The sequence below is a fragment of the Pezoporus occidentalis genome, unplaced genomic scaffold (assembly GCF_034315485.1).
Source record: "Pezoporus occidentalis ecotype Australia unplaced genomic scaffold, CSIRO_AGI_Poc_V1 ctg196, whole genome shotgun sequence".
Classification (NCBI taxonomy): Eukaryota; Metazoa; Chordata; class Aves; order Psittaciformes; family Psittacidae; genus Pezoporus; species Pezoporus occidentalis.
Window position 1 is genome coordinate 1,645,511 of NW_026913811.1, and position 16,449 is coordinate 1,661,959.

The 16,449-nt window shown below is 38.6% G+C and overlaps 1 protein-coding gene across 2 annotated transcripts; it reads left to right on the top strand.

Annotated features, from left to right (window-relative positions):
- Positions 1-4,420: 4,420 nt before the first annotated feature.
- On the top strand, positions 4,421-14,751 carry CTXN3 (cortexin 3). 2 transcript variants are annotated; one of them, XM_062617447.1, is made up of 3 exons: positions 4,421-4,554; positions 5,621-5,720; positions 14,012-14,751. In XM_062617447.1, the coding sequence occupies exon 3, from the start codon at positions 14,056-14,058 to the stop codon at positions 14,347-14,349; it is 294 nt and encodes a 97-aa protein (XP_062473431.1). In that variant the 5' UTR covers positions 4,421-4,554; positions 5,621-5,720; positions 14,012-14,055; the 3' UTR covers positions 14,350-14,751. The 2 variants fall into 2 exon arrangements, with proteins under 2 accessions (XP_062473431.1, XP_062473432.1); XM_062617448.1 differs by lacking the exons at positions 4,421-4,554; positions 5,621-5,720 and adding an exon at positions 8,502-9,557.
- The last annotated feature ends 1,698 nt before the right edge of the window (positions 14,752-16,449 follow it).

Consider the following 16,449-nt stretch of genomic DNA (forward strand, 5'->3'; position numbering starts at 1 on the left):
GACTTTCAGGGCTGGAAGGTGGGAGTGTGCAGATTTGCCCCTTTTTGGCAGTAGCTCACACACTGACTTCGCTGCAGTATGAAAAGTCTCTCTTGAATCAAGAAGCAGGGAGATAAATGGCTGGCTACAGATTTTCCCAGCAGAAAAGGTCATCAGCTCTTCATGCCTGGTGGCTACAGAGGAAGAAAGTGCCGAGGGATATGAATGAGAATGTAGGAGGGTGTGGAGAGGAGGAGCGTTAACTTCCTTTCACTGCTGCCTGTCCAAAAGCAGTCTACAATAACTTAGATTCTGTTTGTGATTCTGGTAATGTTTCATTAATGTTTCAAATCTAAGGAAAAAGGCTGAAAAAAAAAACCCAGTGTAATTTGAGTTCATGATTTGTGGAATACCAGCATAAAAAAAGTGAAGGCTATATAACCAATCACTTTCCAAAATAAGAATATAGAAGGGTTCAAATTAAAGGTTATGAACTTTCAGGTATATTTCTATTATTAAATGACAAATTTGTTGACATGAAAAAAATGTAGCAGAGCTACTTTGGGGAGCTTTCATGCCTTTGAAATACCTTTTTTCAGTGCACATTTGAGGACCTGGCATACTCCTGCCTGGTTTGCCACAGATCAAAAACATGCTACATTTTGTACAGAATCCTTCAGATTAATTTTAATTGATGTGCTAAGGGCCTTTCAAATGAAGCCCATTATATTTGTTACCACCTTTAAAAATAGGATTAAATCAGTTGCCCCAATCATGTAAAATGTGAACATATCTTGAATGTAAAGTAACTGCAGTATTCAATAGCTCTATTGTCTGTCTTTTTAGATGGGCTCACATGCTTTTAGCTTTAACTAAGGAGACCAATTTTATTTTTTGAGGATTATAAATTCTATGAGACAGGACAGCAAGAGGTAGCATTACAATATGCTAGTTATTATGCTGTTTGGAAAAGAGAATTGCATAACTAATCTTTTGTCACATGAAATCATTATGCTCATATTTGAACTGTATTGTTTCCAGCCTTTGTGCAAGTACTAATAACATTAAATAATCTTGCATTAAATAACTGTTTTTATGAACATTTCCTTAAATTACCTGATAATGTGTTCTGCTGTTTTCTGATGTAAATACATAACGTCTGTTTCTAATATTAGATCAATGGCAACATTTAGCTGTGGGGAAAAAAGTTCCATGTTGGTTGTGTCAGTGTGACCTATTGCACTGCTGGGTGTGTAAAACATTCATTATGGAACTTCTGTGGTTTTTACTGAATAACACCGTTGCCTTTGGCATTTCTGGGTTAGCCAACAAGATGACTTTCATTCCTTTAAGGCCCTAATTTAACCAAAACAGTGGAGAAGAATCACTTGGGCATTACCAGCTTCCTTGGTTGGAATTCTGTAACACACTGTATAGAAATTTTAACTGTATGGGTTTATTTAAGGGATCTACCTCTGCTTTTCATGACACACTCTCAAAGGCTGACATAATTTTGAAAAAGGGGCAGCTTTTATAAAGGAATCAGGGCTCTTGAAAGGGAAAAACATACTCACCATCCCAAATTGCTCTAAAGGTCAGCAGTTATATCCCTGTACATTCAACCTCTCTGCTCAAACAGTCCTGTCTCCCTCTCAGCAGTAGCTGTCATTTCTGCAAAGTTATTGAAAATCAGGACAAAGTCAAGCATCAAGAGAGCCAGCAGCCTGCTCATTAAGTTCTCACATGTCTCTTCATATTCCTTGTTCTAAATTTCTTTATGTTATTCTGAAGTAACTCTTAAGGCGATCTAGCAAATGTGAGAATGGGAATGTTAGGTAGCATTTATAATCTCTTAAACAATAAAATCTGTTCAGTGGTGTTACTCTGCTGGGTTTTTTTTTAATGATACTTAGACATAAAATGTGCCTTAACTGACATTACTGAACTGCATTACACCAAACCACAATTCCTAAATAATGCACTGATGTCTTTTGAAAGGCATCCTAATCCAGTCTCTTAATCTTCAGCGTTATAGCAGTAAATTCGCACATCACTTATTTAATGACTAATAAGCCTACGGATTAAAAATATAACCATAGATATAACTAAAGATATAACTATCCATATACTTTTATTCTCCTGTGTCCATGTAATGTGTAAGTTTAAATCAGTGTTCTTATGGAGCTGCCAGTCGTAAGACATCTTGTACTGTTTTGTTCAGACACCATCTGAATTTTACACAGCTGCCTGCATAAATCAGCTGTAGGAAGAGAAATAGAAGTTGTTGCAAACCTTTATGTTTTGGCAGCAGAAGTGCTGCCATGTTATGTTAGGTGTCACATCGAGGCTGTATTAAGAGAAAAATGGGAAGTAGGGAAAAATGCAGAGAAGGTAAATTCATTTTGGAATCTTGGCTTTTATGGTGAATTATGCAAATTTTGTTAGGAATTTTCCCCTTTTTTGGTATTGCTGTGGTGCACACTAGAAATACAAATAAAAAATCAATACTAATGCAATATAATTTGCAAACACCTCTGAGGTACTAAATATCAATGAGTTAATGAAGTGAATGCCACCTCTGGTTTAAGTTGATGGCATATTGCACTTTATAGGTATTATACCACACTCTGCTGATCCCCATTCCTGCCATCCTTCAATGTCAGTTAGAAGTGAGTGACTCAATTTGCACTTCCAAGAAGGTTGAAGCAGGATGTGGTTTGTCAACTTTTATGGCAAAACCATAATCAATCGTAGAATCCTATAATCAGCTAGGTTAAGACCCGTAAGTTCATCAAATCAAACGGAGTATAATAATGATGGAGATGCTCAGGATGGAATGCCTGAAATGAGCACTATGGCCATGGTTGCATACAAGTAAGCAACACAAATAGGAATGTGAGAGCTTTTGAATTAGAGCTATCTGTATCATACTTTAGATTCCTTTTAGGAATCTATTGCTTTTTTAGGATCCTTTAGATTCCTCCAGAGAAGGTGCTGTCACCCCACAACTTATCCTTGTTCCCTTTTCCCTCTCCGTTCTCCACAAACAACAGCCCTCCCTGCCCCAGTATTTGTTATTTTCACTTTGTTCTTACCCAGATTTTAGAAGTCTCTTTAGGTTAGGATCATAAAACTTGTCAGAGTCGACCATCAGAGTATGGACAATACTTACACTGAATGCAAAACAAAATCCCTCATTGCTTTCTCTGGCCAAGCCAGGATTCCAGCCTCATCGGTTTGTGCACCCATTGTTGCTAAAGATTACAGCAGTAGATGCAAACATGAGATAACCGCTTATGTTAGGACAGGAAAGCAGGGAAGCCACACAGTCTCCAAAGTAAATCTCATTTATAATACCACTTTTCCTTCAGACATCTGAATATTTTACCCTCCCCAACATTTTATACTTCCTGCTTTGCCCTGGCAATGGTAGATACCTGCTGTCTAGGCTGAGGCACCATTTAGAAATGTTCCAGGTTTTTATTTTTTTCAGTTTACTTGGTCCCACAAAAATAGTTTTAATTATGTGCCAAATGAAACATATATGTGAGAGCTCAAGTAATTGCTATGGAAAACGCTGGCTAATATTTGGATCACAGAGATGAAATTGCAGTGTAGAATTGTACTAAATAGAGAAGGCAGGGAAACAGATCGTGCCATGTCAAAGTCTTCTTCTGAGATTACCATAAGGAACCCATGTGTGCTCCAGATAGCTTTACTAGGAAGAAGTTAGCAGTCATGTTGTTTGCCTACCGCTCTCAGAAAATGTCTAAACTACATTGTTATTTTGAATGACCTGTGTTAAGAAAGATATTCAAGCACTGCCACATGACTGCCAAAGAAAACTTCCCCATGCATGCACAAAACAAGAAAATCATTGGAGTTACCCTGAAAACACAGTGTGGTTTCAGTGGGGGCATGAATATAGTAAACAGGTTTATTTTGCAGGATGGCTTTCATGATGGAGGTGGTGGAGTGCCAGTGGTAAAACTGCAGGGCCTGAGAGATAAAGTTTGGATGGGAGACTATGTTGTTTAAGAGATGCCTGATCTGACTCTGTGGTCAGAATGGTCACAGTACCTGCTAAAATCAGCCCATACTTCCAGCCAAATACATGTCATAGGGAAGGATGCCTCGAGATGTTGGTGGCAATTAAATTCTCCTGTAGGGGAAAATAAAGATTTAGTGTATTAAGCAACTTAACACATGACCCTTGGGCCAAACATGCGTGGCCTACCCCCCTTTTCTGCAGGAGAAGACGAAGCTATGCTGGGCTGCAAATCCTGTTGAATCAGCTGAAATCTTTCTACCTTACTTTATCTCTAGAGACCTGACTCAGAAAGTCAGTTCTTGACATTAGTTGTGAAGTTTATGGGAGCTCAGTATAAACATCTGTGAGAGCAAACCGCAGGAAAAAGTAAGTCTGCACTATCCTCTTCCATCTGTGTTAAATATGGTGGCAGAAGACCTGCAAGACAGATGCCAGCTACTGAGTATGTGGCATGTCGCTGCTTTGTACAATGATGGACTTTGTACAATGCAGGACTTCAGGGTCCCCATCTCCACCTCTCAAAAGTAAGTAACAGATCTGTGAGTAGACAAAAATAGAAGCACACAAAAAAGTTAGCAGGAGTCTCTTTTGAATTGCAGTGAATGTCTCAGGATTGCATTCATGGCTTTTAATCAAAACCTGATAGTTTTCTGAAAGGCTACCCTTATTTACACTTTCTGAAATTGACAGCAATTTTGGAACTGAAGCACTAAATATTATATATAATTATATTCATATTTCTTGTTTCAAAAAGTTCTTAAAACACAACCCTACAGCAAAGCAAGCCAAGGCTGTGGAAAATATTTTAATGATACTGGCTGAGAAACGCTCCCTATGAAGAGAATTAAAGGAACTTCCCTATTAAATAGCTGGAGATACAAATTCATCCCATTACTAGTGCTGTAGGAAATTACCTGAAATACCAATATATTTCTGATATTTATTTAGAATTTTACATCGTTTACATTCAAAGGCACATGTGAAGCATGCCATTGTCAAATAAAATAATTTAGGAGTTTGCAGCCTCTAGGGCTGGAAGCCAGGATATGATGCACTCATTGCAAGCCCTACAAGAACTGACCCTGTAGCATCCATTAAACTGAAAGTCACACCCAAAAACTTAAACTGCCTAAAGCACCATTAAGGGGACTACCAGAACCTAATTCTGAAACTGACATCCAAAGCAGTCCCTGGCCAATAGCTGCCCTATTAGGCTGTCCTCCTGTCTTCCCTCTCTGACTGACTTGGTCAGAGACATGCCTGAGCTTTTCCACTTAATTCTTGGCTCCTGCTTTAATCTTATTGGGACCAAAACCTAGCAAAAGCGGTGCATATGCCTCTTCTGGAGTCCAACTCACACAGTGTGGCAACAGCACTGAGCATTGAGCTTTTATGTGTTAACCCAGGTGGATTTTTCTGAGGTTCAGATGTTGTGTTTTTTTTTTATCTAATGTCTACTTAACATAAAATGCATATAGAGTGGTAGGAGAAAACCTCCCCTTCTGTGGGAATTCCCTTATTGCTGAATTACAGATTCAGACTCTTATGATCTGTCTTCTTCTAAGAAATGAATCATTCCTTTTCTTGCAGAGTTGCTCAGTTTCTGGGAGCTGAGTGGATGGTAACTTCTATTAAAATGAGAATTGTTTAAAGGGAAAAGTGTGATGAAGAGTTTCTTCATGACAAAAAGGTACACCTCAAGAAAACACACCAGCTTGCCTTGATCACAGATCAATGCTGCTGCAGTAATGTGCTACTGGGTCTGTAAGACTTTGGTTGAGAGTACTTACACACAAAATACAAAGTTTCTGGCTGATGTTATGAAATTACTATGCCAGAAATCTTCTTGAAATGGAATCCAGCCTCTTTTGTCAAGTCTTGTCATGAGTATTCCAGACAAGGAGGGGTTACTAAACCTTGTCAATTATTGTTCCAAAAGTTGCAGAGTACAGTAATGGGGTGGATCTAATCTAGCTGTGTGAAGCTCAGGTTTGGAAAGTGGAAAATCCCCAAAGATTTAAAAAGGGAAATTGCAAGTTGGCTCTTTAAAGTCACAGAACAAGAGATGCTGACAGGATTAAGAGAAGTGTAAGAAGGGGTTCTAGGGCACCCTTTTTAAAGCTTGTCTAGAGGAATAGATCCTGAGGGATTTGGAGGGTGAAGAACACAGCATCAGACTGACCTGTGCCCATGTGTGCAAAGGAGAACAAAGAGGTGAAAATTCCTTCCTGAAATGTTTTACTTCAGTGGCAGAGGTATACCCTGGTGTGAGCATAATGCATTCATACTGCAGGCTGGCTTGTGGCTTATACTGAGGTATAGCTACTCTGCAAAGCAACCTGCTGGCAACTAATTGCCACATACAGAATATTTGTGTGTGCCAGTCCTAAGTCCCTGGGTAACCCCTGTTACCTGCTTAGCCTGCAATGAGAGAGGTGCTGAGGGAACCCTGCATGGAGATTTTTATGTGACAGCAAGAGGAGGTGCTTCCTTATTTCTTCTTGGTTGTAAGGCATGAAAAGCCAGACTGTCAATGGGTTTAAGGCAGACCACCCAGAGTGCATGGATATCTCGGGTTGCCTGCATGGGTGTCCACAAAATGACCATCTCTGCATTGTGGTAATCTGGGTGACAGCTTTGCTTCATCCCTGCAAGCATATTTTGTCCTACTACATGCACAAAACGATAGTCCCATGAACCATAATGTTGACCCTGCCAAAGACAATGTGGTTGGCAAGGTTAATGTTTTAAGATAAAGAATGTTTCCACAGGAAAATCCTCAAGGGGTAGAGAAAGGAAGATAATTCTTGTGAGCTTTAAATCTATTGTCCATAACAGAAGCCTGAAGGAAATGTGAGAGCAGAATAACATCGCATATTCTTTTTCTGGTCTATGAAAATATGGGATATCTGAAAAATAAAGTTCCTTGTAAGAAATCAAAACAAATGACATTCCATCACACTAAAATGGTTTGGGGTCTCAGTGTGAATGTATGCATATGTGTGCCTGCTTGTTTTGAAGTAAAACTCTCAGAAAAACAACCCTTACACTTTTTAATCAGCCTATCTGACTGACATTCTAAAACTGACTTCATTTTTCTCATGGGAAAGGAAAACAGGAACCTTCTCGCTTTAGTTAGATATTTTCCCTCAAAATAAAAAGCAACTATATCAAGGGCAGCTTTAGTATGTGGAAGCAAGTACAACTCCCAGGGCAAAAATCCCTAGATACAAGTTCAGAAGTTAAGCATTAAATGTTACTGACTATATCCTCTCCCACTGCAATGTTGGTTTATTTTCTAAAGAAAGTATACCACTGGCATTCATAGAATCCACTACATTTTGAGATGTATAAAGGATTAAGATATTATAATAGTAAGATATTATAATCATTATTTGGAATGACTGAAAAAAGAGTGTTAATTGGAGTTAAAAAAACACATTAGTGACAACAATCTATAGAGAAGAAAGAAGCACTAGCAGATTATAGGTCTGACTTTGCAAAGGCATGGGAGTATCCTGTAGGGTTTTTTTTAGGTTGGTTTATTTTTTGGCACACCTTTTGAATGTTAATGTTCTGCTGAAGATGGTTTCAGACAGGCTGCAAGGCGACTGCTGTACTCAGCCAAGCAGAATCCGTTGAAGTGTTGCCGAGGCAGAACTGAAATTATAGCCTCACTTTAAAAAGCAATAGTATTGTCAGCTAATTACTTCTAACACACAAATAGTATTCTCAGTCGAGTTTGTGGTTTTTCATGTAAAATTCTAAGCCTTCAAACAGCAGCTTTTGAACTTGGGTATTCGCTAGTTTCTTGGCTGTCCCTGATCCTTTATGCTTAGAAATACAAGAAAGGTGCAGAAGAATGGAAACTAAAGATACTTGTAACAACCTGTAACTGCTGCAGTGGGAAATGGGTCAAGTTTCCCCTCTACTAGATGAAGGTATTTGTTTCACAGAAATTGATTGTCTAATTTTCTTAATTTATTTAATAAAGCTATAATCTTTATATTGCATATACCTGGCTAATATTCTCTATTATGTCCTCCATACCAGGTCAGGAATACTGACATTAGACTTCAAAATAACAATAATTAAATTACTATATACTAACTATATTGTTATGTATTCCCTATTTACTTTCTGAAAAGTATATTACAGTTCATCTTTTACTGATGTCAGGCTAGTATAAAATCCATTTCTTGTCATTTTGAGCTGGAAATATTTCTTTTGGTAAGGATTTATGATTGTTATGGTGACAATTTTTCACCTTGCTGATTCATGTAGGATGCAGCCCATGAGGATATTAGCCATGTTATTGGCTTTACAAGCTTTAGCATTTTTGGCTAGCCTATTACTGCTATACCTTTAAAATATTCACTGTGGAGAAGGGTTGCATTACTGTCACCTCTGTATCTGTACACCCTCTTTTTGAAAGAAGAATGTATACTGAGGAAGGGGAACAGTCTTGGGGGCATATTTAAGACCATTGCACAGATCCCTGAATGGTGTAAATATATTGATGTTTCACAGATTCATGCCTTCAGTAACTGCTGAAAAGCTGTCAATTACTCTAGAAAATGTAGTGAGTAATTCAAGTTTTTAGAATAACTTTGACCTTTTTTTGTATAAATCATCCTTACACAGCTTATGTAGAGGAATTAAAAATATTATTTGTGTACATTAACACATTAAAGGTGAGCCTGCATTTTAAACATTCCATGGTGCATTAAGTAAAAGTGATATGCATGGTATTAGAGGGGGTCTATGGAAAAAAATAACAGGTCCCTTTCTAGCATTTTTTATTGCTAAAATTAACCCCATCAACTTGCTTTAGCAATATTAACTACTGAATAGTGCACCACGGGGCTCTTTGCACACAAAGAACTGTCCTTAAAAGCCGTTGAGAGATGATGAAGATAAGTGCCTGCAGGGAAAGGGCAATGGCATCTTGGTATCAAATCTGTAAGAAAAAAAGATGAAGTATAGGTGAAAAGGGCATTGCTGATACATCCAATATATACAGTTGGAAAGAGACTCTGGTGCAGCAAGCAACAGTACAGGATACAGTATGAAGGAACCTAAGAAGCATTTCGGTACAAAAGAAGTGCACGTGTAATTCAATCTGCTAGCCTGGTACTTTTTGTAATCAAATTTTGTTTATTTAAGGTAGGTTTAAAATGTCAATCACAGCAACTGAGCTGTGAGTGCATGGAAATATCTTTTCTCAAATATTTTGTGTGCAGATGTTTGAGCCTGAAGAAACTTGCCGTGTGTTTTTGTAGCTAAGGAAGTGAGTAATCACTGAAACTAGTATGGGTGGTATAGGAAAATCATGCACATGGTCTTGGCACAGCTGTCTGCTTGCTACATTCCATGAGATATTTCATAATGGAAAACCAATTGCTCCACTAATATAGGATACCTGCATATCAGGCATATGGGGTGAAGCACCCAGTTAAGTCACATGACCTTACAGATCAGGCCAGTGAATCCTGAGTGAACAAGAAGGGCAAAAGAAAATCTCTGGGTATTGACTTAAAAGAGAGATAAAAATACCTTGTTTAATCTCTTTAAATGTCTTGATCTTTAATGTCTTGCTGTTTGTTGCTTAACTGTAATTTTTATCAAGCAAATTTTGCAGGACCAAAGGTGTAAGTAGGAAAGATGGTGATTAAGTCGACAGAACAGCATAGCTTCCTGCAGTAGCAGGAAACTTGGCCTTGTGTCTAGTTATTCAGGCTGCAGGCCCCTGTGACTCAAAGGGTTTTCTGCTAGTTAAATTACTCCTTTGACCTTGCTTGTTTCAGAGGCTTTTCTATTTGTTTTATGTGATTTACATGGAACAGAGTGAATGATTTGTCAAGAAATAGCAATAAACAGATTCTGTCATTCTGTATGTTGTTTTGATTGTTAATATTTTTAGTTAAAACATTTGCTTTGAATCCATGTGCACATAGATTGTGGATGTCACAGTTCAGCCTGGATGTCATCAGTGGTTTCTTGAATTACCAGTTCCTCAGTATTTTTAAAGACAAAGGGCCAATAATTCTAATCTGAATATATCTCCAACTGTTTTGGAACAATTTACGGCAACTGAAGGTCAGCTCCAGAGCTGCTCTGTGTCTCAGAGTACTGCAGCTGCAGGGATGGGATGATATGCAAGTTTATGAGCGGGTAGAATACAGAACCTGGCAAAATGGGTAGAAGTAAGATTCTATTCAGCAAACTGGTATATGGTTTCCTACAGTCTCTTTGGCTGTGACTACTCACCAACATGCAAATCTTTTATAGTAAGAACATAAACATATGGGTATTGATGCAAAATGCAATTTATGTACATGGTTATAAAAAGGGAGCAGTTTAAACAGCAGAACAAAACCACGTTTAATTGTAAATATGTTGTTCCTAGAGGTACAGATCTTAAAGCCAGTCCTATTGTTCTCAAAGTCAGAAGCTTTAAACTGTGAGCCCTGAGGAAATCCTTTTAATGTGCAACAATTTTCAATTAAAGTCAAATTTGAAACAAAAGAAATGCTAAAATAACTGAAAAAACAGTTAAAGGATCTTTGAATAAGCTTAACTATTCAGAGTCCTGTGAATCTGTATCTTTCAGATGAATGTGCATATAGCTCTATCAACTAATTAATCCAGTGACATTTTAACTTCAAATAGTGGCTTGGCCAGAAAAGTTATGTTCTGGTGGCATTTGACCAGGCCCTGTGGTCATAGTTCAGCTGCAGGGCTGCAGGTGAATACCTGAAACTTTGTGAAGGCTGTAAAGGTTTAGGATATGCCAAAGACTAACCTGTCAATTTAACACCATTAATGATATACAAGTTTTACTCTGTTTCATTTCTGTATAAATTTACTACCTTAGACTGTAAGCACCACCTCAAGGAGAGCTATAATTGAGCTATCTAATGGATGTGTGCACACTAGCAAGGAGAAATTATATTAACAACCTGATGTAGATGTAGTGATGTGCAACTGTTTACTCATTAAACAAAGGATTAAACACATCTGCAAGGAATCCATTACAGAAAGTAACTGAAGGGGGCACATCTGCCTTCAACAACAACAAAAACAAACAAACAAAAAATCAGGGTTAGACATTTAAGTGAAGGATAACCTGTTTTTTCTGTCAGTTATGATTTTACCTGAGATGTGAAATAAAAAAGAAAGTAGCAGGTCTGCATCTACAGGAATCTTGATTACATCAATGAATTTTTAAACAAGCTTGAGGCGCTTGCACCCCTGCTATAACTTGCTCAGCATTTAGTGATTGGAACAAGCTGAAAAGAATCACAGTCAGGTTGTGTTGTTATTATTACTAGTATCTGCTTTCTACCACTTCCCTTGTTACAATCTGTATTTTTTATTTATTTGTTTTGGCTGCATGGATGCTTTTGTGCTGTAATGGGTATATTTATAGTGTGCATCTCACTCATGCTATTGTCTTGGCCTCTTGGGATCTGCATTAGAGCTGTAGCAGAACTCTCCCTCATGCCATGGGGAAGAGCCTTTCTGCCTCTCTCTGCAGCTCCTCAACACCCTTTTCCAGGCTCCTGTCCTCCCTCTCAGCCTGCTATAACTACCATCAGGGCAGGATGGAGCTCACGGAACGATGGAGGAACTCTTGCAAGGTGTGCACTGGTTCTCATACAAGAAAATACAGTTTGCCATGTACAGTGTGCATGGTACAGGGAATGTTTCCAGTTGGAAAGAAACTCTCATGCTTAGTGCCAGGGCAGGTCTGCTGACAAAATAGAAAATGATGGGCAGGGAGAAAGATATGGGACCCGTGGACTCCCTTATACCAATTGCTCCAGGTGAATGACCAGAAGCCAGGAGTGTGGCCAAGATGCTTCCAAGCCTTATTACTTCTGTGTGTAGATATGCCCAACTAATGTCTTTAGCTAGTTAACTTCTTCTTTCAAGTACTCATGTGCTTATATCAGTGGGGATATTTAAACATAATTTTCTCATAAAAGAAGTGGTTAATAAGCTCATCCATTGTCAAAATCAAGTTTCTTCAAAACTGTGTACATAATACTTTGTCTGTTCTAAGTTTGGCATTTAAAACCAATGTATCAAAAGTTCATCTTTCCCGACATTCACAGATTTTCCATCTTTTTCATTTTCTCCCATGGTTGCTAACTGTATTCAGGTAATGCCTAGAAAAATTTCAGGAAAACCTTTCCTAAAACACTCTGATCTGTGGAAGCAAGCATAATTATTGTATTGTGTAATTACAGTTTTAGGAAAGACTAAAGTTACATGTGTATAATATGTGTTTAGCTGAGGACATATGCTTAAACATTAAAAACTATGACATAATGTATGTACAGAAAAGCTTTCCAAAATCAGAATGCCAAAGGTCTTTTAGAATGGGACACCATCACCTTTGGCCTCCACTGCAGCATCAGTGCCACAGTGGTACACTCAGTTTATATATTTCTTCTTTTTTATAATCAGATTATTTATTGCCAGAATTCATTATTTCCTTCACCAGATATTACTCCCTCCCCACCCCCAAATATATGTTGGCTTTATTAAACCAGTTGTTCCTAAGTTTTAGCTCTCTCTGTTACAATCCTCTGCATGACTTTTTTATCAGCTGGTAGCTGAGACCCTTTTTCAAAAGACAAAGATAACAGTTTTGATCTTGCTATCTTTTCCATCATAAATTACACCAGGCAATAACAGCCACCCAATTCCAATTTTTTGTTGCTTTAATACTTTGTCTATTTTGTTTAAGGTACAGTTTTTAGGATAATCCTAGAAATATCCCAGTATTGTCATGTTTTCTTAATCTACTTACACCTAATTACTGATCCCAGTCCAGTGATGGAATCAGTCTAATGATTCCATCTATAAAATGATATGAAGCATATATGATATGAAGGCTATAATGATGTGAAGTTTTTTTCTGTGTGTGCTACATACTGCATTGTGTTCTTCTATTTCTTTTTCTTCCTCTTTCCATTAACTCAACATGTTCAGCCAATACAGTGTTGTCTTTCAACCAGTTTTGAAGCCTTTCTTTTCCTAAGAACACTTCACAGGTAATTTCAGTGGTGTTGATGACCATGCTTAAGCTGTGGCATCCAGCTTCCCTCCTGCTGGAAGGAAAATCCAGTGTGCAAAGGAGGAGGAAATAATGGTAGACAGACACTCAGATAGACAGCCAAGGGAGCAGATGTGCCAGGCAGGAAGTAGCACAGCATATATACTGCTGTCTAGGAACAAATCCCAAATCCTGGCATTTCTCTTGATGTGGCAGAGCTGCTAACATAAAAAACATTTTCTCCTAACTGTGTTTGTAAGCCTGAATCTGATTTTACATTTGCCCTTGAGATAAATTTCTACCTGACTTACTTCAAGCTGCCTTTCTAAATCTCTGAAACACAAATTATTTATGGCTTTTCTTCATTAGTGCTTCAATGTTTTCAGGCATTGAATGATTGCTGCTTTCTATTGTGGGGACACACACATTTTGTTGGCTTGCAGTGGATCCTGGTCCATCCCACCTCAAAACGTTTTTGGTCATTGTGTAAAACCATAACTACATGTGTTTTTCAGACCCCTCTCACCCATCTTAGAGTAGCATCAACTACATCTCACCTGTCCTGCAGCAAGGCTTGACATTTGTCTTTTCTCTGTGCTATCCACTGTGGCTAAACCCCTCATTTTTCCCCTTGCAGGAAACAAACGTTCTGCTCCAGTCTAAATTACATGGTAGGTTAGAGAGAGGTTACTGCCAGCTCTGGTTGGGCAACTTGTAAGATTTGTGGCTGGATTCTGTACTGCCAACAGAACATTGCAGAATTTCTAACTTGTCTCAAATATGACACAGAGGCAAACAGACCCTGCTGTCAAGTTCTTTTCATCTAATTTTTCTCCATTATGAGAAAGTTGTATTGAAGTAAATAAAAAAAAAGGGCTATTTGCAGTTAACATTGCTTCCCCTTTGCCCTACAGATAGCAGAGTACATCTAAATGGCTTCTACTCTGACCTCAGCAAAATGATGATGAAAAGAAGGCAACTGTGGGATTATTCATTTCACCTTCTCTTGATGACGGATGGAGAGGTATTCACTGCCACTTTTGTGCCATCTGGGAACATGACACCAAATTCCAGCATGACCCTGGAACAGAAAACAACGTTTGCCTTTGAGATTTTATTATTTATATTCTTGGGAATCATTGCTCATTGCTTCCGAATTCTCCTTGACCCTTACAGGAGTATGCCAACCTCAACCTGGGCTGAGGGACTTGATGGGCTGGAGAAAGGCCAGTTTGACTATGCTCTTGCCTAGAGACTTAGAAGGCTTATTTATCACTCTGATTAAAAAAAAAAATAAAAAAATCCAGGAATGTCTGTATTTTTTTTTCCTGGTTTGTAGTTTTTAAATATTACAGGACTTGCAACATACAAATGCGCACATAATGAATTTTATTTTAATTAAATACCAAAGCAAATTAAATTTTTGGATCTTCTCCCTGGGAAAAAGATGAAGGTTGCAGTAGCAGAACTTTTCTTCAGAATTCATTGGAACAATATGTAGTGTAAGACACTAGAGCACATCTTCTCTTTCATAGCCTTTTTACCATTAACACGAGTCTGTGGAGGGATGTGTCTTACAAAGGATGTAAGAATGCATTTTTATGATCTGAATGTAGTAAATTAGCTTTTCAAGCTCCACAAGACTCTTCTTACTCTATCTCCTTTGCTCTAAAAACAAATGAGGAAGTTTCTCATACCATAAGATTGAAAGAGCTGGAGAACTTCAGGAGAAAGAAATTCCTCCATGTTTTCCCAGATATTCAGTTAAGATGATCTTTCATAGCATTAACAAGTGCTTAAATACTGACAAATAACTGACTGTAATCTTTGTTGGAAATAAAATATGTAATGATTTTGGCTTTTCTTTGTCTTTTTGTGCTAAAACTAATTTCTATTAAGATAGGCTTTTGCATTGGTCTTACAACAGCTTCTGCAAACAGATTTCAGTCTTGCATGTGTTTCACACCCTGCATTTCCTTTGAAGGTCCCTTCAAACCCAAATTATTCTATGATTCTATGATGCTATGATTTCCAGCATTCACTCAGTCTATTTACTTGGTGTGTAGGTTACACTGCACTGTTTTTTTTTTGTAATTGGCTCACTGAAACGTTGGTGCTAAGAATCAATAAATAGCCATCACCTTCTTTATCTATGTCTTTGAGTTTATCTGTACAATGAAAATCCATACCTAGAAGTCAATGCAAACAAAAACCTACCTACGTGATCGATCAAGGAAAGAAAGATTTTAAAGATTACACAAAACTTGGTAGAACTGCTTAGTGTCCAAGTGCATGCTTGCACGCATTGTTTAGCAGCATTGAAATATTATAGTGGTAAGAACATTTGATGTACTGCCAGGAGGGAGAAGACTACGCTCCTGAACAGAGAAGAGTCTTGAAAAAAGTCTAGCGCTGCCAGGCTTCTTAAACATCGCATGGAGTGAGGAAGGGAAGGTGTATGCTGCCTGTTTTCAGATAAGGCTTTAGATTTAGCTGTTTTACTTTATGGCAAGCAGTTGGGAAGTTTTCCTTTGTGCTTTGACTTGCAGCCTGTTAGTGGAGAAACAAAGCCAGCCCACAGCTAGTACAGCTGGGGCTGTGCTGACTCATTTGAGCTGAAGCTCTGACTCTAGCTGTGACAGTCAGAGCTGTTTGTTTCCCTTTTCTGCTTGTCCTGTCCACTGGTTGAAGGTTGCAGCTATTTGTAGCAGAGGCAGTGGAAGGAGGGGTGGCGCTGCACACTGGTTATCACAGTTCACAGGAGGGCAGCCATACCCCTGAACACAGCTCACTGGCCAGGTCACAGAATGAAACTGGCTGTGCTCTCACTGCTGAAATACAAGTGCAGCTTGTTCCAGGGGTTGTAACCTTTGAGGTAGACTGGGCAGAAGGGAACAGGATCGCAGCTGTGATCTCTAGAAGCCATGAGGTATCAGCTTTAGCTACTTATCTACAGTCTACAGCACCTAGATCAAAGCAAAATCAAACTTTCAGATGACTTCCCAAAGGTAACGACAGGTTCCTATTGCACCAGTGGTCTTTAAATGTGCTGCCAGTATTTATGAAGCAGCAGTAACTTCATTTCTTTGTATGACCTGGGAAGGATGCTGGAGAGGGACTATTCATCAGGCACTGTAGCAATAGGACAAGGGGCAATGGGTTTAAACTGAAACAGGGGAAGTTCAGGTTAGGTATAAGGTAGAAGTTCTTTACTGTGAGGGTGGTGCGGTACTGGAATGGGTTGCCCACAGAAGTGGTAAATTCTCCATCCATGGCAGTGTTCAGGGCCAGGTCGGAGAGAGCCTTGGGTGACATGGTGTAGTGTGAGGTGTCCCTGCCCGTGACAGGGGGG

Coding starts and splice junctions, on each gene's coding strand:
- CTXN3 (XM_062617447.1), top strand. CDS start 14,056: ATGATGATGAAAAGAAGGCAACTGTGGGATTATTCATTTCACCTTCTC.